Source organism: Erithacus rubecula, assembly GCF_903797595.1.
Source record: "Erithacus rubecula genome assembly, chromosome: 28".
NCBI lineage: Eukaryota > Metazoa > Chordata > Aves > Passeriformes > Muscicapidae > Erithacus > Erithacus rubecula.
In genome coordinates this window covers 4,948,895-4,975,504 of record NC_136680.1, presented here as the reverse complement: position 1 = coordinate 4,975,504, position 26,610 = coordinate 4,948,895, and the positions used below count along the sequence as shown (strand labels likewise).

Below are 26,610 nucleotides of genomic sequence, written 5' to 3'. Positions count from 1 at the left end.
TTCCACATGAGTAGGGGTAGCCAAGATGCCTCTGTCCCCAGGACAGTGCAGCATAAAAACCATGGAATTTATGGAATGCACACTGAACATATTGTTTACAAAGAAGATATTTGAGTTTCAATTTTGTGTCATCCTAAAATGATTATTTCAGCAATTCTTCACGCATTTGGTTTTAATAAAATATCCTGACTTACAGCCAGTATTTCTGCAGAAAACATTATTGTAGGAAAGCTCTGAATATGCTTTTCCAAGCTACCCTTGTGATACAGAGAATCTGCAGAAGAAACCTCTTTCTAGTCTACAGGAAAGTCCATTTCCATTTTGTTGTAAGAATTATAAAGTGTTAATTTGTCATTTTCCCCCTTTCTAAACTTAAAACCAATGAAGATTTCAAAAGATTTCCTCTTCAGAGAGCTAGTAAAAATACTGGGTTTTGAATATACTGAAAAACACTTTAAAATGTATTCAAAATCACAAAAGGGGACTTGCTCTGCAGTCTTCACAATGGCTAATGCTGTACAAAAATCTCCATTTTCCACCAGCAAATCATGTCACCGACCACATTAACTACTGACCAAACTGCATAAAGCAATGGCACCAGTTTAGGACTTAAACAAAGCTCAGAGTCAATGGCACCAGCAGGATTTTTTGCTATACCTTTGTTACAATCCCCAAATCTTCTGAAGTGTAATGTGTAAAACGGTTCTGACCAGAAAGACCCTTGAGTCAGACTAACTTCTTGAGCCAGCACTGGAGGATGGGATCACAGAGTTAGCAAAAAGCAGCCCCAAAAGCAGATCAGGTAGCAGAATGAGAGGAGCAGAAATGCTGGCAGCCCATCACTGGGGGCCAGAGGAAGCAGCTACGGATGCACGTCCAGGGCAGGGGAGGGCAGGGGCACTGCTGAGCCCAGCTGGGGTCAGTGCCAGGCAGGGCTGGAGCTGGGGCTGGGGCTCAGCCCAGGCTGAGGGGCCTCACTCAGGTCTGTCTATCAGGTGCAACACTCCAGAACTCTATCAGCCAACATAAAGGATGTTTGGCTGTATGGTGGGGTCTTGTATGATTTCTGCCACACTTCATCCGGAAACAGCAAGTAACATGCAACACACACACACAGGCAAAACACATACACAGACCTCATCTAGACTGATTTGTTTTATGTTTATGAAGTCACAGTGCTTGCAATTAGACCTTAAGGGTAGGGTTTGTGCTCTACATTCACCACACTCCTTTAGCCAGTACACAGGGCTGAAAAGAAAAATGCATCTATGTCAGCAGACTGTGTGACATGGAGCCCTGTGGACCTCTTCAACCATGCACTGGCACAGACAATAAAAGCAGCTTTTGGACCCAAACTGCTCCCACTGTACCTGAGAAACTCAAACAGAATTAAAGAACTCACCTTTCAAAGGCACGACGAACGACTACCAAGATTAAGGCAAAGGGGATGCAGAGCAGGAGGTGACGAGGCTGAGGGTAATGAGTGTCTTCAGACTCCTGCATGTCCTCCCAGGTGATTCCTGGGGGCAGCCAGAACTCGTGCTGCCACAGCCACTCGTACAGAGAGCGAGCCATCCTGCAAGGAGACACCAGGTAAAGTGAGCCCTGACACTGGAAAACCTGTCAGCACAGGCAGCTGGAGCCAAGGAAGGATTACACCCCTGCTGAGGCTGCACCTGGCTGCCAAAGCAGAACAGATGTGGGACACAGCACTGCCCAAGGAACTGACAACCTGCTCACAGATTCTTATCATATGCTTGCTAAATGCTGACTCCTGGCACCAAACCAAAAGAAGGGTGAAATGGAGAAAGGGCCTCAGAATTCAACAGAGTATTAGTGCCAAACTTCTTAGGTTCACAGATACCTCTCTACAGCTGGGTATTGTGGGGATGCAGCAAGTCTGCTCTACTTTTTTATGCATATATTTTCTTATTTTTCAGTTTTTGATATTTTGTATTTATTTGTTTCTATTTACAGATTGCAATTCCATTATCTCTGTGTGTGTATCCATTATACTTATTATTCTGAGACTTCACCTTATAAAAGAAAAAATAAAAAATCAGCTTTTTAGTTTGAATTATTAAGGAAGGTACTTCCAGGTAAGAATTTTTGTGCTAGGTTGATTTTGTGTTGGATTCTTAATGTAATTTTAAAGACCTTACCTGAATGTAGAATCTACATATATATCAGTGAATTTAGCAGCAAAAAGGACAACAGAATGTTGGTATGACCATTCAACACACAAACATTGCTCCTAGATAACTCTACCTCATACACAAACATGAGCTGCACCACCCCCCAGTGAGCAGGCTGCTCATTCTTAGCTGGTAACAACATTCCAAACACAAGAAGTCAAACAGACTTTGTGTAGGCATGGAAGAAGGAAATGGCAATGAAATGCCCATTGAGAAAATCAGAACCATGCACAGGAAATGCCACCTTAGGAGACCAAGGCAAAAAGCATATAATTTAAGTGTCTGGCCCAAGTATTATAAAGCTTCTCTTCAAGCACAGTCCCAAGGCCTAGCCCATTTGCTGCAGGAACTGCCTATCAAATAAAAAATGAATCAGTCATTTTATTTTGAAGGTATCTTTAATTCTGATGCAATTTCTTTGTTGAACTCATTCTGCAATTTTGGAGTCTGAATCACAACCATGGAGTCATGGATTGGGTTAGACAGACCTTGAATCTTGTCCCACCCCTGGACAGGGACACCCCCACTGTCCCCAGTGTCCAGCCTGACCTGGGACACTCCAGGGATCCAGGGGCAGCCACAGCTGCTCTGGGCACCCTGTGCCAGGGCTCCCCACCCTCATGGGGAAGAATTTCTTCCAAATATCTAATCTAGACCTACTGTTTCTCAGTTTGAAGCCATTCCTCCATATCCTGTCACTCCAAGCCCTTGTTAAAAGTATTTCTCCATCTTTCTTGCAGGCTCCCTTCAGGCACTAGAAGGAAATATAATATCTTTTCTTGATTTGGTCTTTGCTATTCACTTCAATGTGTCTTTTGATCTAACTACAACAGGGAAGAACAGGATACTATTTCTTCAAATTTGACTCATTTTTCCTGGCACATGCACAGCCAATTCAGTTTGAGGACAAAGCTGATTAAAACCAAGTGTGTAACTGATAGTAAGTGGATGTAAACTTTCTAATCACTTATAGAAAAATACATATCCCATCTAGAATTTATATATCATACACAGAAAGCAGGAAAACCTTTCCCCTTTTCCACAAAGGAAAAGGAAATAGATCTTATGAAAAATGCATTCTTCTCCTCCACTTTGCATTTCAGTTTTTCATAGTAAAACCCACAGAATAAAAATCCTCCTAAAAATCAAGAGCCTGACATACTGAAGAACTGCAACCAAAAGAAGTGGAAGTATGGCTTCACTAGCACTGAAAAGAACATCCAGATCTTTTACTGTTCAGTTTGACAATGAACAGTTCATTTTGATAATAATCAACAGCATTTTCTTTCTGCTGTAGCTTCTGGGCCTCTGGAAACTGCAGTTGTGATCCCACTTCCAGGCTGCTCTCCATTCCTTCTTCTAGCTCTCCTTCCAGTCAATGCCTGGACAAAAACCACTGGCACACAAAATGGAGATAAACAGGATTTACAGACTCTTCAAATCCTGTTGTAAGAGCCTGACAAGCAGGATGCAATGGTTTTTTGAACTGCCTGCCAAATCTCAAGTCTCTACAGCTCTCTGGGACCTAAAGCACATCCTGCCTGTCCCCACCAAGGCTGTCTGGATGTGGGAACATCTGCTACCAACCCCCTGCTCCTCTGGCAGGGCTGGAGAATCCTTTAGCAAGGATTCCTTCACCTTCAGTGCTCCAGCAAAAACACCTGAAGCCAGGACCAGGGAGGCTGGTGACAGCTCACAGGTGACAGAGCTAGCTGAAGCACACACACACCTGCCATGAAAAGCTTTTCAGACTACTCAGTAAACATGCTGCCCACCAGTAAAGCTCCAGCTGGGTGACACAGTCTGTGCCAAGGGACAGGCTGGCTGTGCTGAACCTCCAAACCTAGGTGAACCATTTTTTCAGGATGTCCTCAATCTTCCTATAGACTGGGTGAACCCAGGGTTCTTCATAAAAATCTACATTTTTACAGCAGAATGTGCCTGTAGAAACAAATGGGCTTAGCCTACGATGAATTCATTATCCTGTCATCACAAGGCAAGGTGACACCATCCAAAACAGCTCCTGCACTTCAGACAGGACTGGACCCAGCCTGGAAGAGCCACATAACCCAAGTGAGGTGCCTGAATTGAAATGAACTTTACAGGCATTGAACACACCAACCCCAAAATGTTGCTAAATTTTCTCAGCTGTTAAAAATCTCAGCTCTAATCAGGAAAAGCATTAAGGAAGCCTAGGAAAAGTCTAGGGAGAAATTACACTTCCTCTTTGGCTCAGCTCTTCAAAAAACATCTCTTCAGTGGTATTCCCACTGTGCAGATAGAAGGCATGCTGGGGAAAGTTATCATCACAACCAGCTTTGCAGATACACAATCCCACATTCTCCCTCAGAACATATACATGGCAACAGCACAAAACCCCACCTGGTAGAGAACAGCAGCTGAACTCCACTGGGGACTCTGTGGGAGAATACCAAACAGATGTCCAATTGGCTTAGGGGGAATATATAGATTCAAAGTGCTAAGGAAGCAAACAGCCATTACCTAATCAACTCTTATGTGCAAAATATAGATAGGCAGGATCACTCTCATGGAATACCCTTTCATCTTTGCAGCTGTCTGTACACATTGCAAAAACACAGAGCAGGGTACAACATGAAGCAACACATGTGTCTTTTGCAATTTATATAGGTCAAGTTCTCAAGTCAAGGCTGCTGGAAAGCTGAAGATAATGGTGTGTCTAAAGGCCCTTTGAGCACCCACAGAAAAGTGTAAGTGGGGTCATTTCTTTCTCAGTTCTTTACACCTCACACAGCATCCACCCTGCACTGTAGCTTTGTAACACACAGACCAAGCTCTTTAGCTCAGGATACAGGTTTAACAGAGAAAACACCCCCTCACACAGAGCTCAGCAAGAACAGAAAGGAAAAACAACAGGGGGAAACACTGGACAGATCAACACAAGGACTTCTTAAACAGCCAACAACATAATAAATGAGGAAAGGACATTTAGGTTGGTTTTAGAAGGTACATGTAAGGATGAAATTAAAACCAGAGAAGTATCACAGTTACACCATGGGGACAGGGAGGACAAGGCTTCAGCACTTCCCAAGCCCATGGTGCAGCAAGAGGAGACAGGAAAGGTGGAATTCACTGAGCTGCTTTGAGGTGACACAGCCAGAAGGTCTTGAAGTAACTCTGCAGCCCAACTGCCCCATCCACTGCATTTACTTTGTTGAATCACACCTTTCCTGGGGTTGCTTGGGTTTTTTAAAATTTTTATGAACATAGTGGTTTTATCTGAATCCTCAGCATTACAAAGGCCTCTGCTGCTGAGCTGCTCCAAGGAGAGCAGGAATTGCTGCATCCCCAGTGCCTGCAGCAGAGCAGCACTGCAGCCTCCCCACCCTGAGCACACAGCACCCTGCACTCAACCCCTGGGGCCAGGTTTACACTTGGTTTCGCTTTCAAAGCAGAACTGCTGCACAAGAAGTAGAGCATCCAGCTACAGAGGTTACTCCTTGTCTCACAAGCAAAATGGATTAGCAGGTTTACCCAGGCAATGTTAACTGTTGCTTGTATCTTCAAAGAGTTACTCTGCTAGTTCACTTATAGACTCCATTCCCAAGCAAAACATTAATATATAGGCACACAAATATTCATGTAAATTTACATGTGTGAATATAGCAGATAAAGGGTGGAGATGACACAGAGAGAAACAGCTTACACATCTTGGAAAGAACTGGCTACAAAGGCCTTGGAGTGCTCAATTACAGCAGGCATGGCCCATTGTCTGCCGGGGGATTATCCAGGTTTGTGGGTGAACCATGCCACAGCTACAAACATCCCTGCAGTGGCTCTGGGCCAAGCCATTTAGGTCAGCCAAGTCTTATTAGCTTAAGTGCAGCATCATGTTAATGAGCTGGCTGAGAGAGCAGTGCAGGGATTCCTGGTACAGCCAGTTTTCCCAGGATGCAATTATCCCAGCAGCACAGCACTGCCACAGGGAAATCACTAATTAATGGAGAACCACACCACCACAAGTCTGCAGTTATGCTGCTTCTCAAGTCAAGTTGCTTTATTTTTCCATGGGGTTAAGGCTAAAGAAAACCAAAAAAAGCCTCTTCAGTCTTGATATGCTAGAGACCAAAGTGGAGAGGCTTGTCCTGTCTTCCCAAGAAACGGGTCAAGAAACAAAGTCCTCCATATAGCTGTAAAGGTTTCTGCTATTTTGAACTGAAGAGACACTGTATTCCTGCCCTACTCTGGTCCATATTGCCCAAATTTGAGTTTCCACTGCCTGTTATGCATTTGAACCTTTAGCTCATTTTACTAAGAAATCAATTAGTCAAGAACTCCATGGGTAAATTCTCTCCTGATAGCTTTTCTAGCCAGTTTCTTGTTTGATACTTCCCATAATCCTGATGTCTTCAACTGAAACTACTTGTTAGATCTACCCAACAGAAGTAACTAGCTTAGACATGAAACTTACTGCGTGTCCTTTAGGCAGAAATAAATAATTTTAACAAGTAAAGCTCTGACTAACACAGCACAGGCTCTCTTTTGAACACCTATATTATATTTAGTATCTTAATCTCCATATCCTCACACTAATGATCACAATACTAATATTACACAATTATAGTTCTAGGACAATTTTTAAAAAATCTTTTATATATTTCTTCTAATATATATCAAGATTTGGTAAAATTCATAGATTCAAAAGTCACTAAAGATTTTGTAAAATTTATGGATAAAATTTGCTCCAAAATTCTTAATTACATGTAGCATTATTTTCAGCATACTGAGACAGAGATTAGAGTCTCCTGCCTGAAGGGAACACATTAAGCCTTTCAAATTTCACTTCAGCTTTGTCTGATATGTTCATTTCCATTTCCTCATCTCTGTTAGCCATCCTAGAGTCATACCTGCTTTCAGGTATCTCCTTACTCATAACAATATTTGCCTTGCCCAAAATCCCTTTTTTAACTGCTTCCCTTGGTTCTTCACCATTTTAAGGCTCTTCTTAGAATGCAAATTTAATCATGGATGGACAGTGTCCAGGGGACTCAGGTGAAATTTATCAATTAAGAAAAATGCCTAAGAAGGTCCTCCCTTGGTAATGAAAAAATATTTAAACCTTTCCATATAGTTCCAGTCCATGAACTGCCTACTGACCTCAGCTCTCCTAGCACACCTCACCCTGTCAAAGTAACATTCCTACAGAACACACCATCCTCCATTTCTCTGAACTTCTTTTGCAGGTTTGCTTGCTCTGGCCATAACAGATTCAGAATCTCCAATCACATGTACAGGTTTTGGTATTAATCTCTTTTTACCTGCAGCTAATTCAGCTTTATTTCTCTAGCTCCCCAGCCTTCTCATCTTTCTCTTGTGACTCTACACACCCTTTTCCCTAAAACTACAGCTTCTGGCAGAACCTCCATTTGTTTTTGCATGAAATAAGATGTTTCAACTCCGACCAGTAGAAAGAGAATTGAAACCACAACCTCCTTACCTTTGTAATCACCAACACTATGTTTTCCAGGCTCACTCTCCTCACCCAGACTCTGTTCTCCATATCCTCTTCTTTGGAAGATAATTGAACATTTACAATTATTTGTGCAGCCTTGTTTCTCCATAAATGTCCAGTTACCCTCAACTTCCTAGCATTCAGATGTTCTCTTCACTTAAATCTACCAGCTGACATTTCCTACCAAATTATTTCATGCTTGCTGTTTACACAAGAATAAATTTTCCAAGTAATGTGCTGCTCTGTTCAAAGGCAAAAATTCTCACATATACCATATTTTGGGAGAGCTCTGTTCCAGAAAAAACATAAAAAGCCCAAGCAAACATTTGAAACTGCAAATAAAAGTTCCACAATAGACAAACTTACTTACCTAGATCTGCAGAGAACACTGTCCTCACCCAGCACAAACCACACACTAACCTGCCATACCTTGTGCTCCCTTACAGCTCCTCCCTGCTGGGCTGCTCTCGAGTCCCTGGCTCCAGCAGACTGCCAGCTCTGACCTGTGCACAGCTCTCAGCTGCACTCTCACCACACCAGAATGCAAATCACACAGCTCTTCCCATTCCACCATCCCTCACTCAGGGGGATGAATGCAACTTCCTGGTTTTGCCCACTGAAAAACAAGCATTAGTTTATTCAGCTAAAAACAAGGCCAGAAAAGACTCTGAATGCCTCTGGCTTCACCATTCCTTTGGTCAGAAGGTGCTCAGAGCAGTGTGCCCAAACCTTTCTTAGCCTCCCTCTTGCTACCCATGTGCTTTCAGAAGCTGTTCTGGGTGCTCTTCACATCCCTCACCCCAGCTCAGCTTTAGCTTTCTTACCTGCATCCTTCTTGCCCAGGCAACACTCCAATATTGTCACTCACCCCCTCCTGATGCTCAGCCTTGTGTTAAGCTCAAACAGTTCCATGCTCATGCTTGTTTGCATGCAGGCTTGTTTACCTTCTACCACTTTTGTTTGTCCATTGTGATGGAAATGTGCTTTGAACTGGCTGTCCTGGAGGATCAGCATCTTTACCTGCCAGGAGAGTCTCCCACTAAATCCTGCTAAAGAGGTCCCTGAAGAAATACAAATCTCCTCTCCTAAAACTTTAAAAACCCCAAGAAGGTACATTCAAATTTTGAAGTACCACAGCTGTTTCTGCCATATTTTTCCTCTAAGAACCTGGAGATACTTTCCTACTAATGATGCAAAAAACCTGGGCTGAACTGCAGCACCCATCAAACTGGTCTGAAACACAATGTGATGTATTAAATTATCAGGGTAAAAACAATAGAGACAAAAGCTGAAGACCTTTGCTGTTTGGCTGGTACCTAGTCCACGGCTGAATTATTAAATGAAGAAACATTCCTGTGTTACTTCCAGGGCAACCTTGTTGTCCTGATACTTGGAAACAACGTTCTGCTACTAAACATTAACTGTAAAAACAGAAAAAAAATCAGCGAACAACCACTGGAGACTGATTGTTTGGGTAATGCCACATCACTAAGCTACAGACCATACCAGAGCTCAGAGAGAACAGACACCACTGGCTCCAAGTAAAGCAACTTGGAACTCAAAAGCACCAGCTCCATCTCCACAAAACACAGACACACTGTCCCAGACCTGTGTGTGTTTCTCAAGAGTGCAAATGTAAGATATAAGAAGGAGGCACCTATAAACCCCAAATGAGCTACTTATCAATTTCTTTGCATTTTTTCCTTCATTCTTTCTCCTGACATCTACTATTTCCTCCAGTGTCACTGCAGAAGCAGCCATCACTGTCTGACATCACTTGATAGAATTGAGGAAGAAAAATCAAATTACTGGCCTCAGGCTACAGTGAGCTAAGAAGTCAGGTTGGAAGATCACTCAGAGAATCAAGAATATTTCTCATCTGTTCTTTCTCTAAATTCACCAGTACCAAAGAAAGAGTCAGGCAATCTCAATGAAACTGTGTCCTTCAGTCTAAGTTAAGGGACAGCAAAAACTGCCAAAAAAGCCTCTAAACAAAACTGCATTTTATCTGCAAAGATTGCACCAACAAGCAGCTCATACACCAACAGAAGCCTTTTGACAGATTTTGGAAGAGAAGGCACAAAAAGGAATCCCACTGTGAGAACACACACTGAATAAGGCTCAAGACTTTGAGCCTGGGCAGCAACAACTTTGTGAGAAACTCTCCAAATTCAAGCTCTGGCCTTACAACCCAGTTTATGAATATGGATGTTGGAGGAGCAAAAAATACTTGCCCAGATGATTAATGACAATACATACCCCTGACACTTTTTCTACTGCCAGCTGAAATCATTCAACTGATTATCACAAACCTTGTTACTCAACAAACACATCAAGCTTCAAAAAGTTTAATTCTAACTTAAAAATTTGGAATAATAAAAAGCAGGTAAAAGGTTCAAGTTTCCAAGTCATACTCAAGTCACATCAAAATACCAACACAGTTAGCAATAAAGCCTCTTTCTTACAAGCTCATGGGACAGTGCAATGCTGCTCCAGTGCATTACCTGCCTCTCCAGCCCTTTCCAAGCACAAACACTCCTCAATAGCCATGCTGCTGTGGTCTGATGGCTCTCTCCTAAGCTATCCTCTAAGAATCACCCTAAGAATCTGGTTCCTTCCAGAACAGCTCCTCCTTTTCTGTCCTTCTGCCTTCAGCCACTCACCAGGTTCCACAGTTTGTGGCAGCCCTTAGCAGCTCTTCACCCTTAATTTCACCTGCAATTTCTACTTCCCTGCAGTTCAAAGTGTCACCATTGCTCCTACTCTGTACAGCCAAGCCCTACAGTGAATCCAGCACTTTGACCCCTCTGTCTCCCCCAACCAGGCCATTTCCACAAAGTTTCTAATTCATCACACCAGCACCTCTGAGCATCCACCTCAGCAAAGCACTGAGCTCCTGAACAACTGATCTTGGGTCAAAAACCAGAGAAGTGATGTGTTAATAAGGAGCCCTAAAGGACATATCCATGCCATCTCTGCACAGACCTTGCAAAGATGAGGCAGCAAAGAGGAATTGGATCATCCTGAATGCCAACACAGATTAGAAAAGTGCTTACCTATCACTCAGGATTAATCCATTGCATGAAGCTGGAGGCATCCTGTATTACAGATATATATATATATGTATATCTGTATATATACAGATATACATCTACACACACAGTGAGTGATTTCTCACACCTCCCTTATGCAGGAAATACATAGGCTTTAATTGCTTTCTATGAGTTGGCTGCAAATTTCAGTATCAACAGTTCCATCAGTTTCCCAAGTATTTGTTGCTGCAAACTCCCCAGTCTTTTCCAAAGCTTAGGGGGGAAAAAATAGGCTAAAATTAAGATTCTTCTGAATTATACTTGTACCTGTAAAACTAGTACATGCTCTCATGATTTTTCATTTCAAAACACAAAACTTAAAACCTTATCTGAGAACATCTACATTCCCAACATTACTACAAAAGTAAAATATGTCAAAAACATTGTGAGAGCAACTGACAGAAAGATTTCCCTTTCTCCAAGATTAAAAGCATTGAGACTCACTTTTCACATGCATTACTGCTTAATGAGTAATGCAATCCACCACACGATGATATTCATTTAAAAACAAATCTGAATATGAATTATTCTTCATTAGCACAGATAACTTAAAAGCTCCATGACAGGAGCAACTTATAAAGCAGAATGTAAAACTCTAGTTGTTTTCATAGGCATTATCCTCTTTTCTTTGCTGAAGCAGTGCCTAACATGAAGAAAACCTGCCTCCAATAGAGCTTTACCTATTACATAAACAAATCACTACAGGACAGTATACTCCTTGTCAAGATTTGAAGCTGCAATCACACTGTGCTATTTATCCAGCAATTCTGACATTATGGGATGGTTTAACTCCATATGCAGCAGGAACCTTTTAATAAATGATCCTGTTGGACACAGGGCTAATTCATAATGCTTAGCCCTGGTGACCCCTTGGTCTTCTGACAAGCACTCCTTAATCTGATCTGCTGCTGCTCTGCTGCTGAGGAACCCCCTGTTTGCTGCAGCCACCAGGGGACCTGAGACAGACTCTGACACCACATTCACTCCTCCCTGGGCCAGTTCCTCTGCAGAGCAGACTCTAACTGACCTCACTGCTCTGCCCTGCCTGAGCCAGCAGCATCTGCTGCAGGATGCAGAGGGTGAGACCAGCCCTGAGCCAAGGGCAGTGCCAGCTCAGCCAGCTGGATCCCCCAGCACACCAGCAGCACCTCTGCCTTCCACAGCACAGCCCTGATTCACCCTGGCTGAGCTCAAAGTTTATTTTTAAAACACCGATACCGAGGGTCACTGTCTCCTTGCTTCAGCTCACCACAAGTAACTTTACAAGAAGAGTCACACAGAAGTGATTATTTGGGGATTTCTGCTTTCGTGCTTTTAATTCAGTATCCTTTCTAAACAGAAAAATTCCTCTGATCTTTTCTTTGAAAACATTAAACACAAACTCTGAGAATTCATCCTTCAAACCCTGCAGAAGGATCTTTCATGTATGTATGAAGACAGATGAACAACAGGGAAGCCATTGTCCCAAAAGTTTATAGCACCTCTAGGATAAAAATAACATTGCTTATTACAAACAAAATCATCTGAATGCAGCCTGTAGTTTACCTGTTTCACAATTTATTTTTCCTCATCTGTTTTGATTCTAAGCCTCAGCATTGGTTGGGCTGGAAGGCATATGCCATACCTGTGGCTACCAGTGCAGCAACCTCACAAAGAAAAGTATTTGAAGAATTTCTTTATTTTTGGAACTGACTTTTAAAACAAAGACACTTGTTCTTATCAAAACCAGTTTCGGTAAAAGGTGAATCAGTCTTGAAGTTTACATAATTACTGCAGTGCTCTCTGAACATATTTCCTATTTTTCCAAATAAAACTCCAGAATTAATTAAAACTAAAGCATATTAGAAAAGGAGTGGGGAACATGCACTGGGTTCTTGACATTGCTATTTAATTCTGGACAAACCTGCTGAGGCATACTCATCAGTAAAGATAAGAAACACTACAAAAATGACCCCCAACAGAACAGCTTTAAATGGGTTTTCAAAACTGGAAAAATGATGGCATTTGTTTTCTTTTTACTTAAGAAGAATCTGCCATAGAGTGCCAGCAGAATTAAATAGGAAACCTTTGATGCAGATATACTAAAGGTGAATACAGGGATAGCAGAGACCCACAGTAAGAGGTCACTGACCCCTCTTCTCAGGTGTACTCCAGCTCAAGGAGCTCCATCAGCTGCAGCTTTTACAGCAGAACCTGCAGTGTGTGCCACCAAACAGTGCTGGAAATGTGTGAACTCTACCTGACACATACTCAGCTGAACTGCTCAATTACTCATTTAACATTAACTGGAAGGAGGATAATTAATTTTACTAGTAAGAAATAATTACAAGATTTTGGCTTCCTTAAGAACATTCTATTTTTAAGTAAGACTTTTAACTTCTGCATTTCCTTTACATGAAAGCATGGCTTTTCTCCTATGTGGTAGAAACCTGAATAGACATTAGAAATACAAGCAGGATATAAAAAACAGAGCACAGTAAATAATTCTGACTCCAGAAATCTTATGACATTTGTTCTTATCAAGAGGCTCTAAATGTGCAAGTAAAGTGGAGTCAGTTCAGAACTGTCCCTCAGTTCAACTGCATCCCCATTGGATTTCACTGTGTACTTGTTATGTCATAGTAATGTCTGGATACATCCAATGAGTCTAAATTTATAAAATAAATATAATTTTTCAGATAATGTGATATAATAACTCAGTTCCCAGCATTTCAAAGAACAAGTACATGTTACTTACACCCTACAGTAAAGAACATCAAGATGGACTATTTGTTCTCACTTGTGCAAGTTAGTTCTTTGATGTTCTATAATCTCCTTTCTTCTAAGTTTGCTTTTACCTGAACAAAGCCCAAGACTGGATGACCACAGTGGGAAAAGAAACAGATGTGTTTACTTTCAGATTGTATCGGTGGGTGGAGAGATTCACTACAGCCCTTAAAATGAAACTGCTGCTCTTTGCAGCATGAAGATTCCCCTGCTGAGACAGGTTCCTTACAACTGAGCCAGTGTAAACCAAGAGCCATCAAAGGCTGGACCCTCCACCCGTTCCTGGCCAGCTCTCCCACTTCACTGCCACCTCCCCACCATGCCTGAAACAGGGAATTGTGAGGCTTCACAGAGAACCAGCTCCAGAAAAAGAACTGGGTTTAAACCAAACTGTTTTAGTTTTAATTTGAGGGTGATTTTACCCCATTCCAGTTCCTCAGTGCATTTCACTTCCTGGCTTCGAAATAATTTGTGCAGGCTCAATGCAAGGTGTAAGGGGAAATGACAAGTGGCCCAGACCTGGCAAAGGAGGCACCTCTCTCTACAGAAATGCAGCTCAAATAATGAAACTGAACCTCGAGTGAGCTCCAAATGCCCATCTGCTACATCATACCTGGAAATGTCTGGATTCATATCATCAAGTCCTTATTGGCCTCTGCAAAAGGAGCCTAAACAAAATAAAATCAAACCAACCAACCAAAAAAAAAACAAACCAAAAAAAAAACCAGAAACAAAAACGAACAAAGAAACAACTCAATCCTCCCAAAAAAACAACCGAAAATCCAAACAAACAAAAAAACCAAAACAGAAAATTAAGCCTAAATATATGATAGATGTAGCCTCAAGCAAATTCTGGGTGTACATACACAACTAAACTGCAGGGACCCTCTGCATCATATCACATCAAACACCATGCCTGTATTTCTCTCCTATTTCTCTCAGGAGTGAGTAGCAAGTTCACAGTACTATCTCCTGCTCATCTTACACCTGAAAAAGTGGTGCACAATAACATTCAAGCTGCATTTCACCCTCTTGGAGAGAAATTTGCTATGAATTAGGATCTGAAGATTCTCTGAGGGATCTTTCATTTACAATAACTGCTTCCAAAGTCTGGACAAATGATGACCTTAGCAGGTGGCAACCCAGTCACTTTGGCCCAGCTGGGAGGACCCTTGATCTGCTGCAAGCACTGGTCACAAACCCAACTCATGTTCTAGTTCTGTGCACAGTGCTCTCCAAAAGGAGAAGTCCCATGAATTTAACCCTGGAACTGCCTTGGAAGAAAATGAGACAAAGCTTAGGTGTGTGCCCAGATGGCTGGAGCCTTGTCACCTGTAGGTGTATTGACTAAACACTCCTTTACCATTATCACTTTTCACAAGCAGAATTAGCAGCTTTGCAGCTTGATTTTTGTGTACTGAGCCCACATAAGCCACTTCCTAGAATAAAGCTAAAATAAGTGAACTACAGGGGCTTTCACTTCCTTCCCTGCCCTGTATTGTTTTCTGCCATAAACATATCAGAAAAGAAAAATTTGGATAGCTCTCTGAACCTGGAAGCAATTTTCCCTCAAAAGCTCTGTAGAGAAGAGTCTAGGGTATTATAAAACCTAGAGTTATAAAACAGCATAAAAATTTGAAAAAATAGTATCAATTTTCTTGTTATGTATCTGAAAGAACAGAAAGCAATTGGACATTCCTGACACCCTTTTGCTTCTTGAGCTCATGAATATCATCAAGGATTCTCATTAGCTGCCTTTCAGAAAAAAAATAGTAATTGCAGGAATGCCTGATTTAGTTATTTTTGTGTTTATTGGATACTGCCAGGTTTATAAAAGATTGGCTGTTGTCAAGATATTGACTTTCCAGAGCTCATGCTTTCCCTTCAGATTAGACATCATTTAGGTTCTGCACTCAAAAGGATGCCAGAAACTGTAAGTGGTGTTTAAAAACCCCATGAAAATGTGCTCCATAAATCTGATGACCTCATGAAGTGAAGAAAAAAAAGCTCCATCATGAGAATTTTTAAAAAGAAGCCTTCTTTAGCTCTATTTTGCCAAAAAGGCATATACCAGGAAACTGAACTTTGAAGCCTGTGATGGTGTCTGCATGAGTACACAACGTAGAGGGTTTGAGCTGAGACAGGCTGGTGTCCCCAAACAGATATGGGAGGCAAGAGCAGATAGTTTAGACACCCTCAAGCACCACTTCACTCTCTTTTGGCAATGCAGGGTCTCCCTAGACACTATCCAAAGACATGGGAAAAGGACACCAACTCAGACAATTTTTATTTTGATTAGAGCTGAAACACAGAATTAGTTCCTTAAGCCCAACATGAAAAGTTGGCAGCATTAATCTAATCTTCACCATGCATGAACAGAGAAGCTGAGTCTCTTGTAGTTACTGGTGGGACAGCAAAATTAAGCACATTTCTGTGGATGTTGGTAGATTATAACAGAAGGACAGGGCAATAATAATTTTTCATTGTAGGTATTTACTCTCCTTCCTGTCTGGAAGCAGTTGTCAATCTCTGAATTCTCAGCTTTATCTCCTTAACATAACTCTGATATGAGATGGGAATTAGATGAAGAAAATTTGTATTATACACAAATTCCAACAGATTTTAACAGCTAATAACCCTCAGCAGCTTTGATTCTCAGTTAAAAGCTCTTCTGGGTTAACATAAGATGCACTTTTCCATTGTAGCAGCTTCTTTGCTGCTCTGAACACAAGCATCTCACAAGTGTACAACTCCCAGCTTAAAAAAAAGCTTTGTCCTTTCTTTTAAACGGAAATACAGAAAAAATTTCTCTGCATTTTCAAGCCTCTTGATAAATCTGAGCCTGTAGATTCATCAATCACTGAGTCTCACAATTCACCCCGGCTGGCTGAAGGAGAGGTTGGTTCCCTCTGAGGACCAACTTCACCACGTGCGTCCTCCCTCACATACCTTCCATCTGACTTTAACAAAACTAATCTCGCAAAACTCCGTATTACAATTTCAAAAGAAGGCATTACCTTTAAATCATGATAAACTGATGGAGATAAAGATGCATTTTCCAATCTGGAGCTAAAATTCACTTGTCAGACTGCAAATTAATACCGGTCTGTTCCAGAAACACTCGCCCTGACTCCTGACTAAACTCTTATCCCACTGCCTTTACCTCCTAAAACCAACCAGCTGGTTGGCTTTAAACAGTTCCAGAAGTGGAATTTGCTATCAAGTATCTGATTTGTGGTTTTCAGGAACTCCAGCCTAAAATTAGGGTTGGTCGGTTTGGTTGGCTGGTTTTCTGTCGTTATCCTACTCGAATTTCGATCATTAAACAAAATTTAATCTTTCTAAAAACAATTCAAACCACAAAAGAAATACCACAGCCTCCTGCCCAGCTTTGCCGTCCTTTTCTCAGGGAACATCTTCCCTCAACTCCACAGTTTTTCATGCGGGATAGAAGCGGCACCCCCGCCCTGGCCCCACCGCGCCCGAGCTCACCTCCGGCCTCCCGCGCCCGGCGGCGCCGGCCCGCGCTGCCCGCGCCCGCCTCGGCCCCTGAGCCCGGGCGGAGCCACCGGCGGCGGCGGGGCCGGCGCTGCCCTGCCCCGATCCGCTCCGCTCCACCCGGCCCGGCCCGGAGCTGTCCCGATCCGCTCCGCCCCGCCCGGCCCTGCCCCGCTCCGCTCCACCCCGGTCCCGCCCTGATTCGCTCCGCTCCGGCGGCGGGGACGGGACGGGACGGGACGGGACGGGACGGGACGGGACGGGACGGGACGGGATGGGATGGGATGGGATGGGATGGGATGGGATGGGATGGGAGGGCGCTGCTCAGCTCCGGCGGCAGGGCCGGCACGACACGGCCCAGCCCTGCCCCTCTCCCCTCCCCGCAGGCCCCGCCCTGCTCTGCCCCGCCCCGCCCCGCCCCACCCTGCCCTGCCTTGCCCCTCCCTGCCCCGCCCTGCTCTGCCCCGCCCTGCTCTGCCCTGCTCTGCCCCACCCTGCCCTGCCTTGCCCCTCCCTGCCCCGCCCTGCTCTGTCCTGCCCTGCCCCGCCCTGCTCTGCCCCACCCTGCCCTGCCCCTCCCTGCTCTGCCCCACCCTGCCCCGCCCTGCTCTGCCCCACCCTGCTCTGCCCCACCCTGCTCTGCCCCACCCTGCCCCGCCCTGCTCTGCCCCTCCCTGCTCTGCCCTGCCCTGCTCTGCCCCACCCTGCTCTGCCCCACCCTGCCCTGCCCCGCCCTGCTCTGCCCCACCCTGCTCTGCCCCTCCCCACCCTGCTCTGCCCCGCCCTGCCCTGCCCCGCCCTGCTCTGCCCCGCCCTGCCCTGCCCCGCCCTGCTCTGCCCCGCCCTGCTCTGCCCTGCCCGGGTCCCGGCTCAGGGCGGCCTCACGGGGAGATCTCGGCACTGGGGACCCAGGGCGCCTTCAGCAAAATTGCAGCTGCTCTTTACACGGAAAAACAGTGGTTAAAGTAATACATAGTATTGCAGTCGAAACAAGGCAACAGTGCTCCTTTTGTGGACCACGGTTTTGCAATCAGCGCATTACAGCTGTGTAGATTTTAAGCCCGGAAAAAAAACACCCTTATGATCTATTCTGTCCTGTGTTACGCAGGCCAAAAAAATTTCCACTCCGTCATTCTTGCTCTGAAGCCTTGGGAGCACAGATGCTGTGCTATAATGCGTTCTTGGAGCACTTAAGCTGCTCCCTTGTCTCACTGAAATGCTGCTCATCAGCTCTTTCTTGCCGGATTTTTCTAAAGCTGGAGTCAGCACGGTTATGATGACTATAGTTATAAATACCTTTGCAGGCAGAAACGTGAGCAATATTAAAAGAAACAGAGGGACTTGCTAGTGGTTTTCTCCCTCACTATTTGAGTCCACCTGCTGCATTCTCACTAGGCAAGTGTATAATCCGGCTGCTGACAAAGGTCTGGCTAGTTAAACAGTCTCTGTTACAGAACAGTTCTCTGCCAGTCTATCAGAGAATACAGTTGCACCAAGTACTGGGGCCCTGGAGTTACAATTCTGTCTGGAAACTCTGGCCATGCCAGAGCCCCAGGGGACCCCGGTGAACCCACAAGCAAGGTCATGCAGTATCTCCTTGTGTGGCATCACTGAAAGCAGCTTAAAACAGTGCTTGATCTGCAGTGCCTGTATTTATAAAGCCAGTTTTTCTGGGGCTGATCCAACCCCCACTGATATGAAAGAAAACTCCCACTGACTTCCAAAGGATTGGGACTGGGCTTTCCAGGAGCAAATGTCTGCTTGTTTCAGTGCATGAAATAGGTGGAACAAAAACATCTAAGACTCCTGGAGCAAAGGAAAATGCTCAGGTGTTGTCTGCCTTTTATTTCCCTTGGGTTTCTGTGACTCTTTTAGTTGCAGAGGTGTGTCCCAAGTGCTCCCAGTCAGGAGGATCCATGTCTGTGTCCTCTCCAGGGGTCCCCAGCACACAGACCCACAGCAGCACCACAGCCTGGCACAGGCCTGCCCTTTGCACAGCAAAGCAGCTCAGAACACAGAACCTGTGAGAAGACCTAACCCTGCATGCCTCAGCAGTCTGTAATCATAAATCATGGTGAGTTTAGAATTACAAGTGCTGAATACTGCTACTCAATCTTTCTGTAGGGTGCTGCCTTCAAGCCATGGAAGATACCATTCTTTTTGGGATCTGTACCTTGACACATCCAAAGGGGTCTGAAGGACAAAGATGGGCACACAGTCTCTTACCTATCAGGTTTGTTCAATACTTCATGAAACAATTAGGATATAAGGTACTCTTAAAAATCACTTATTATTTTAGAATATGGACTGCTGAACCTCTGCTGGGTTAGTATTTATATGACAATATATTTATGAGTATACACAGGTTTATAAACATGTAATAATTTATCCAGCAGATGCCCATTGTGAGCAGGATGATATTGTGTTCAGAGGTCAAACAAATTCTCTAATTAGAGTCCATGAGAATGTCATCCTCTGAAACTCTGTTCAGGGAGTACAAATGAATCTCTGAGCAAGCCTGATGGCCATTTTGACTGTGAGCTCTGGGATGTGATGCTGGCACTGGAAAAGTGGAAGGGTGGCCTTTGCCAATGGGAACAGCACTCAAGTGGGAAAATGAAGTTCCTCCCAGTCTGCAGGACCTGAGGCAAGCAAAATTAGTTCAGACTGGAGAAGAGAAGGCTCAAGATAGACCTCAGAGCACCTTTCAGTCCCTAAAGGGGCTCCAAGGGAGCTTGGGAGGGACTTTGGGCAAGGGCCTGGAGGGACAGGACAAGAGGGAATGGATTCCCACTGCCAGAGGACAGGGTTAGGTGAGATACTGGGAAAAAATTCTTCCCTGTGAGGATGGACTTTAAGGTCCTTTCCAACTCAAGCAATTCTGTGATTCTGTGAAACTCCAAATGCAATTGAGCACTGGTACCCCTGGAATAGGATGGGCCCAGGTCAGGCAGTGGTGAGTGAATGCTTGTGCTTGCTGTGGCTCATGTGACACAGCTGCTGGGCACTGCAGCCCCACTGGTCCATCTGCCCATCAACAAATCTCACCTTGTGTGGATTCTTGCACTTAAGTCACTCTTGAGTTGTGACTCTCATGACACTTCATCCTAATGTCTTATTCATGTGCCTCTCAATCTTAATGAGCATCCCAAAGGTATTATAACTCAAGACCAGGACATAGCATTTTCAAGGGATTAGTCAATCAACTCTTGAAATAGATCCTGTTTATGAAGAAAGGGGGAGGCTTGTCTTCAGGAGATACTGCAATTCTTCGGAGGAATTCCTTGAGAGAGGATGCTGTGAGACAGGGTCTAGCTGGAACTCACAGGGAGTTCATGGAAGAATGTGCAATTATTTACACCTGAAATGTGACCAGACACTGTTGTTAACAGTGATTTTCTTATTATCACTTCATGGCTTTTTGTCAGAGCAGAGTAAGCTGGGAGCCATCAGTAGCAGACAAACTCAGAAACTGATTTCCTGTAGATCATGGTGAGTCCTGTGTTCATGGTCAGGAAATGAAGGTGTCAGGGAGCAGATACTATGGCTGACACATCACTGATGCTTCTGAAAAGAAGCCCAACCATGATTAACTGCACCAAACCTCCCCTCTAGAAATGCTCATGTTCTGAATCAGTAACATTACTCATGCCAACACTCCTAACAGTCTGAGGAATCTTAAAGGTTTCATGTCATCAGCAAAGCCAGGTCATTAAAATAAATTCTCACTGTCTTCACAGAAAGCAGGTATCTCTGTTCCAAGTCTGCTGTCCATTCCTTCTCTATGAATTCCAGCTCCTCCTGGGTGCCTCCACATCTGCTTGCTCATGGCACCAGACATGGCACCATTTTGGCACTGGTTGTGGCCAATGGGGTATTGGGTTTTACATGACTAAAGCAGAAAGAGTCCAGCAGTTCAAAAAACTGTACTGCAGTAATGTAAAGGAATGTATGAGCCAGTGGTGCAGAGCCTGGGTCTGTGAATGCCATCAAAGCCTGCACATTACAGCAGCAAGAGCTTAAATTTACTTCCAGGACCTTTATAAATTACATACTTTTCTAGAGAGCATGCTTGGAGTGCTTTGAACAAATCTCTGCCATCTTAGTTATCCTGAAATGTAGAGTAGCTGGTGGGATTTAAAGAATGTTCTTAATTAGGAAAATTTTAAAATCTTCTAGGTCTCTTTCCATCTACCAATGGTTATTCCTGTAAAAGCAATGTCATCTATGAATTTTCTGGAATAACAGCTCCTCTCTGAGAGTCAACACCATCTCAAGGCATTCCTTCACTGCTTCACACTATTCCCTAGGAAGATAACATGCAGCTTCCTGTTAACACCATTGTATGGATATTTTGGTTTATGTATTTTCCTTTTTCCCTCTTAGATTATCCTGAACTCTGTGCTGTTTAGTTTCTTCATTTGTTCAAGCCTGATGCAGAATTTTTTTGTTTGGAAACATTGGGTCCCCCTTATCTGTCTCTCAGCAGCTGTTTGCTACCTGGGCTCTGCCCTAAATCCTTCAGTGACAGGTGATGCCCATTGACACAGCTCCACTTCCCCTCTTTCCTGACACTCCCATTCCAATATTCTGACACTGGTGTCTGCCCTCACTGTATCATTTGGTATCTGAACCCTAATGTTTAGGATCACAGAAGGATCTCAGATTCTCTGTGCAGAGACAGCATGTCCCATATCCCAGACCCTTTGCTGCTTATTGCAATTCACTTACCTCCTGCTGCTGCTGGTGTCTGGACACTGTCTTACTTGCACATTTTTCCTGCCATGTATCAGCCTGAATTGTTGTCCTTGGATATCCTTATGACCTTGGGTCTGCAGAGAAGGTGGCTTATTGCCTGGTGCCAAAGTTCAGTATCTTGAGCGGAAGGTTCAACTCAGTGAGCATAGCAGAAAGGAGAGAGCTGCAGGCAGCAGGGACACTCAGACACCAGGCCAGCCCCTCCCCCAGCTCTGTGAGCAGGCACATGGGACCAGCTTTGTTCCTATTTTAAGTACAGACTGAAGTATCCAGGAGCCATTTGTCCTCTCCCTGCAGCCTGGCAGGACTTGGGTTACAAGCCTCAAAGACCTTCTATTGAGTGTGCTGCTCCAGGGGATTACAGGAAAGCTGTCCCAGGATCTCTGTCCTTCTTGAAAGGATTTCTGAAGTATCCGACCTGTGGCTAATATTAGACACTGCAACTTCAGCAAGCAATGCTGTGCCCTTTCTGTACTGCTTGGCTCTGCCCATTCCTGCTGTGCTTTCATCCCACAGCACACATTCAGGGTGAATGTCAGGACCTCAGGATTCATGTCACTGGACACTTAAGGGTCCCTTGCTGATATTCTTGTTGAAGAGGGTGAAGTGTCCCAGGCAAGCCTGCTGAAGTGTGAGAATATCCTCCCCTTCCCTTGCACAGCCAGTACAGCAGAACTCAGGATTATATACTGAATAGCTGAGATTATTAGAAACAAAACTGACTTCATTTCCATTATATGCTTTTGAATTTCATCCACAGGTTCTCTGACACTCATATGGAAGCACTGAGATGGATGTGTGCAAGTGGTGTTACTTGAGGCAGCACCAAAAGCAGAGGACACTGGCTGCTGAGTCCTCATCACATCTCTCAGCTCTTCATCAGTTGGTGGCCATGTGCTGTATTTTGGACCCACTTTTCATCATGCCCACCCTGAGGCTCTTGCTCTCAGAGCCATAGCACAGGTGGAACCCTGCAGCCAGCCCTAGGACCTGAACAGACTAGAATATTTCAGTTGGAGGGGAGCTAAACAATCATCTCATCCAACTGCCTGAGCCCTATGGGGCTGACCAAAAGTTAAAGCTTGTTCTTAAGGTCACTGTCCAAATCCTCTCTAGCACTGACAAGCTGGGGGTATTGACTGCTTCTCAAGAGAGCTCATTCCAGGGTTTGACCACCCTCGTCATAAGGAACTGCTCCCATATATCCAGTCTAAACCTTCCCTGGAACAGCTTTGGACCATTTCCAGGAGTGCTGTCCCTGAATCTCAGGGGGAAGAGCTCACCAACTCCCTCTCCATATCCCCTCCTTAGGAAGCTGCAGAGAACAACAGTGTCATCCCTCAGCCTCCAAAGGACACAAGACCCCTCAGCTGCTCCTCAAGAGCATGCCATCCAGCCCAACCAGCCTGGGTCCCCTCCTCTGGATTCTGAGGACCTTCACATCCTTTTTAAATTGTGTGCCCAAATTTATGGGATTGCATATGGGGGAACACAAAGCAGGAATGCAGTTATTACAGCTATAGTCAATTGTTTCAAGATGTGCAATGCCAACATTCATTTGCAGTGAGTGGCCCCTTGCAGAGGGGAAAGGATGGTCCTAAAATGTACTGGCTACCAACTTGTTTTCAAATGTAATTCAAAGCATAGGTTTTAGCTCATAAATCCCGTGCCATTTGCAATCCTTGCTGTTATAGACTGAAGGCACTCAAGAAAAGGGAATTTGTCTCTGTTGTGGTTTGACACTGGTTAAGATACCAGGCCCCCATGAAAATGATAATGAAGCACTCATGAGTTGAGATCAGGATCAGGAGAAAACACTCTAAGGGCAAAACCAAATCTTAAAGGCATAAAGTAAATTTAATATTAACAGAGTCAGAGGAAGATAATGAGGAGTGAAAGAAGACTTTCAGTTCATCACTTGAGATCTTTCTTCAGTCTGCTTAGGGAGAGGTGTCTTTTCTCTGCTATGCCACGGGGCCTTTGCTGTGGGAAACAGTTCTCTGCAAAGGTGGCTCAGCACAGTTCTAAATTCACAAGCAGCAGTTCCACCCAATTTGCTGTAACATGAGTCGCTCCCACGGGCAAAAGAGTCTTCCCAAAACTGCCATGTCATGGGTCACTAGTCCATGGGGTGCAGTCTTCTAAGGTTGGGCTGCTCTAATTTGGAAGCAACAGCCCTCTCTCTCTGTTTGGCTGTCCCACCAGACCACAGCTTTTTTAGCACCCACCAGCTCCAGCAAAGCATCTTTCCTCATAGGTTGCAGGTGGATCTCTTCATCCCTGTCTTCATGTGTTACAAGGGGACAGTTTGTTTCCCCATAGTCCTCACCACAGCTTGGAGAGGACTCTCAGTTCTGACACTTGGAACACATCATCATCATCATCATCATCATCATCCTCCTCCTCCTCCTCCTCTTTCTTTCCACTGTCCTTAGTGCACCGTGTTGTCTCTTTCCACGTCTTCACTTCTTCCTCTTTCTTTAGGAGGAAAAAGCTGCTGCTTGTAAGTACCATTGTCAACAAATCCCACCAATTCAAAGATTTCTGGCAGAGCTGACAGGCTGATTTTGACTAGTTCTGCATTGGGAAATCACTCACCCAACTCTGCTGCCATTGGGCACTGATGGCCACTGCAGCACAGGCACTGGTGGCCACTGCAGCACAGGCACTGGTGGCCACTAAGGCACAGGCACTGGTGGCCACTGAGGCACAGGCACCACTCAGCTCCTCTCCTCATGCAGGGCTGAGAAGGGGAAGCTGCCACCACCACCCTGTCCCTCTGCCTGCAGCATGCCTGTGGGAATCCAGGATATTCCCCTGGCTTCTCCAGAGTTGGGCAGGGGGCTCAGAGGCCTTGGCACAGTGCCCAAGACCCCTGTGGGTTTGATTGCAGTCCCTGGGAAAAATTACCATCATTACAGGAAGAATTACAAGTCACAAAAAATAACTAGAGCATAAATTAGATTGTTAGAAGGTAGAAAAGTGAATTTGTAAAATTGTTTGTAATAAGGGGTCCAGAGCCAAGATGGAGGAATTTGGGTGTGGTATGTCTTTCTTTCTTCTTCTTTGTGCCATCCATCTTTTGGGTCAGGATGGCACTTCTGGATTGGTTTGGGAGAAAGCTGGACAGTGCAATGTAAGTGTCATGGCTTGGAAAGTAATTGCAGACTTCATGTATGTAGTTTATAGTATAAAAGACAAGACCTGCCCAGAGGGCAGATGCCTCCTACTGACCTGCCAGACAGACCTCTGTAGGTCAGGGAAAGAATTCCTTAGATAAGAAAGGATGAACAACCTTGGAAACCTCAGAAAACAGCTTCTGACTCTTCCTTTGGTGCTCGAGCTGGAAAACAAGAACTCTAAACCACCAAACACTGTGCAGTGAGTGATCTCAGACTCAGAGAGATCACCAGTCTCAGCACAAGGCTGGCAGGGGTGGCCAGGAGGGCAAGTTTGCAGTGGGCTGTGCCAGAATGGTGCCAGGATCACCCTGGCAGTGCTGCCTCAGGCAGGAAACAACTGCTCATGTGCCATTTTGATTTTCTGCTCAAATATGTCATCCCAGAGGCGTTACCAGCCTCTGAGTTTGGCCAGCAGCATGTCCACCTTCAGAGCCATCAGAGATTGGCTCTGTCAGACATGGTGAAGCTTCTCACAGATTCCCACAGAAGCTGCTTTTGTGACCCTTCTCTGATACTAAAATTTAGGCTGTGCCAAATCAGCACAGTCTGTAAGCTCTCTCTGCCTGCTGATCTATCAGACCCGTGTTTGGACATATGGAAGGGTCTGTGTTGTGAGCTTGTGTCATGGCTAAATCCCAGCTGGCAACCAAACACCATGCAGCTGCTCCTCACCCAGCTCCATCATAACCCTGGTGAGAAGAATCAGAAAGAAAAATTAAACCTTATGGGCCGAGAGAAGAACAGTTTAACAATCAAAAAAACCCACAAAAGAACCCCACCAATAATAATAAATCAAATACTAATAATTGTTGTGAAAAGGAGACAGAGGGATAAAATGCAAGAGGAAAAAGTGAAGCCCAATACAGTTTCTCACCAGCCACTGACCAATGCCCAACCCATTCCTGAGCAGCAATCAGCCCCTCCCAGGCAGCTTCTCCCATTCACACACTGGCAGGATGTTTTGTGCTGTGGAATATCCCTCTAGCCAGTCTGGGCCAGCTGGGTCATGCTCCCCTCAGCTTCTTGTGCAGCTCCTGGCTGGCAGAGCATGAGACACTGAGAAATCCTTGACTTGGGGTGAGTGTAACTGAGAAACAACAAAATCACTATGTGATCAACATTTTGTTGTAAATTTGATCTTTCATCCACTTGTGTCGGGTTTCTCCCAGCAGCAAACTCATTTGCACAGAAGAGTCAGTTGGTTGAGTTGTCTTGAGCGTGTCCTGGAAGCAATCTGTCTTTGACATCACCTTGTGCCAGATGCTGGACCCCTCTTTGGTGTGTAGAGGGGCCACAACAAACCAGTAAAGATGCTTCCATTATGAGCTAAATACCAGAACATTCAATCTCAGGCCAGACTGCTGCAGCTGTTGATTAAGAGCCTGTGGTCAGAACATGCCAGAAGGACACATTCTCCCAGCACAGCCCACAGCTCACACTGGGGAGGAGAGGGAGAAGAGAGGCAGTGGCTGCAGCAGGGTCAGGGGTCTGCACCCCTCTCAGAGCCAGGGAACACAGTCCTTGTGTCAGCTTGGGGGGTGACACTGTGACATGGTGTGCTGGGGGCTGGAGACCTCTGGCACACAGCTGTCCTTTGTCCTGCTGGGCCTTGGGCAGCTTTGTGCAGA

General features: G+C 44.7%; 1 protein-coding gene across 4 annotated transcripts in view; it reads right to left on the bottom strand.

The window, feature by feature from the left end:
- CERS4 (ceramide synthase 4) overlaps positions 1–22,198 on the bottom strand; it is a 45,970-nt gene extending 23,772 nt beyond the window's left edge. The window contains exons 1-2 of one of the 4 annotated variants that reach the window (XM_079328273.1): positions 21,774–22,198; positions 1,403–1,576 (exon numbers count right to left, since the gene is read on the bottom strand). In XM_079328273.1, coding sequence (XP_079184399.1) covers positions 1,403–1,575 — 173 coding nt within the window. In that variant the 5' untranslated portion in view covers position 1,576; positions 21,774–22,198. Of the gene's footprint in view, positions 1–1,402; positions 1,577–15,615; positions 15,702–16,916; positions 16,948–17,036; positions 17,125–21,773 lie in introns of those variants that run through there. The other 3 variants (XM_079328274.1, XM_079328276.1, XM_079328275.1) reach the window with 3 other exon arrangements.
- Between the last annotated feature and the right edge of the window lie 4,412 nt (positions 22,199–26,610).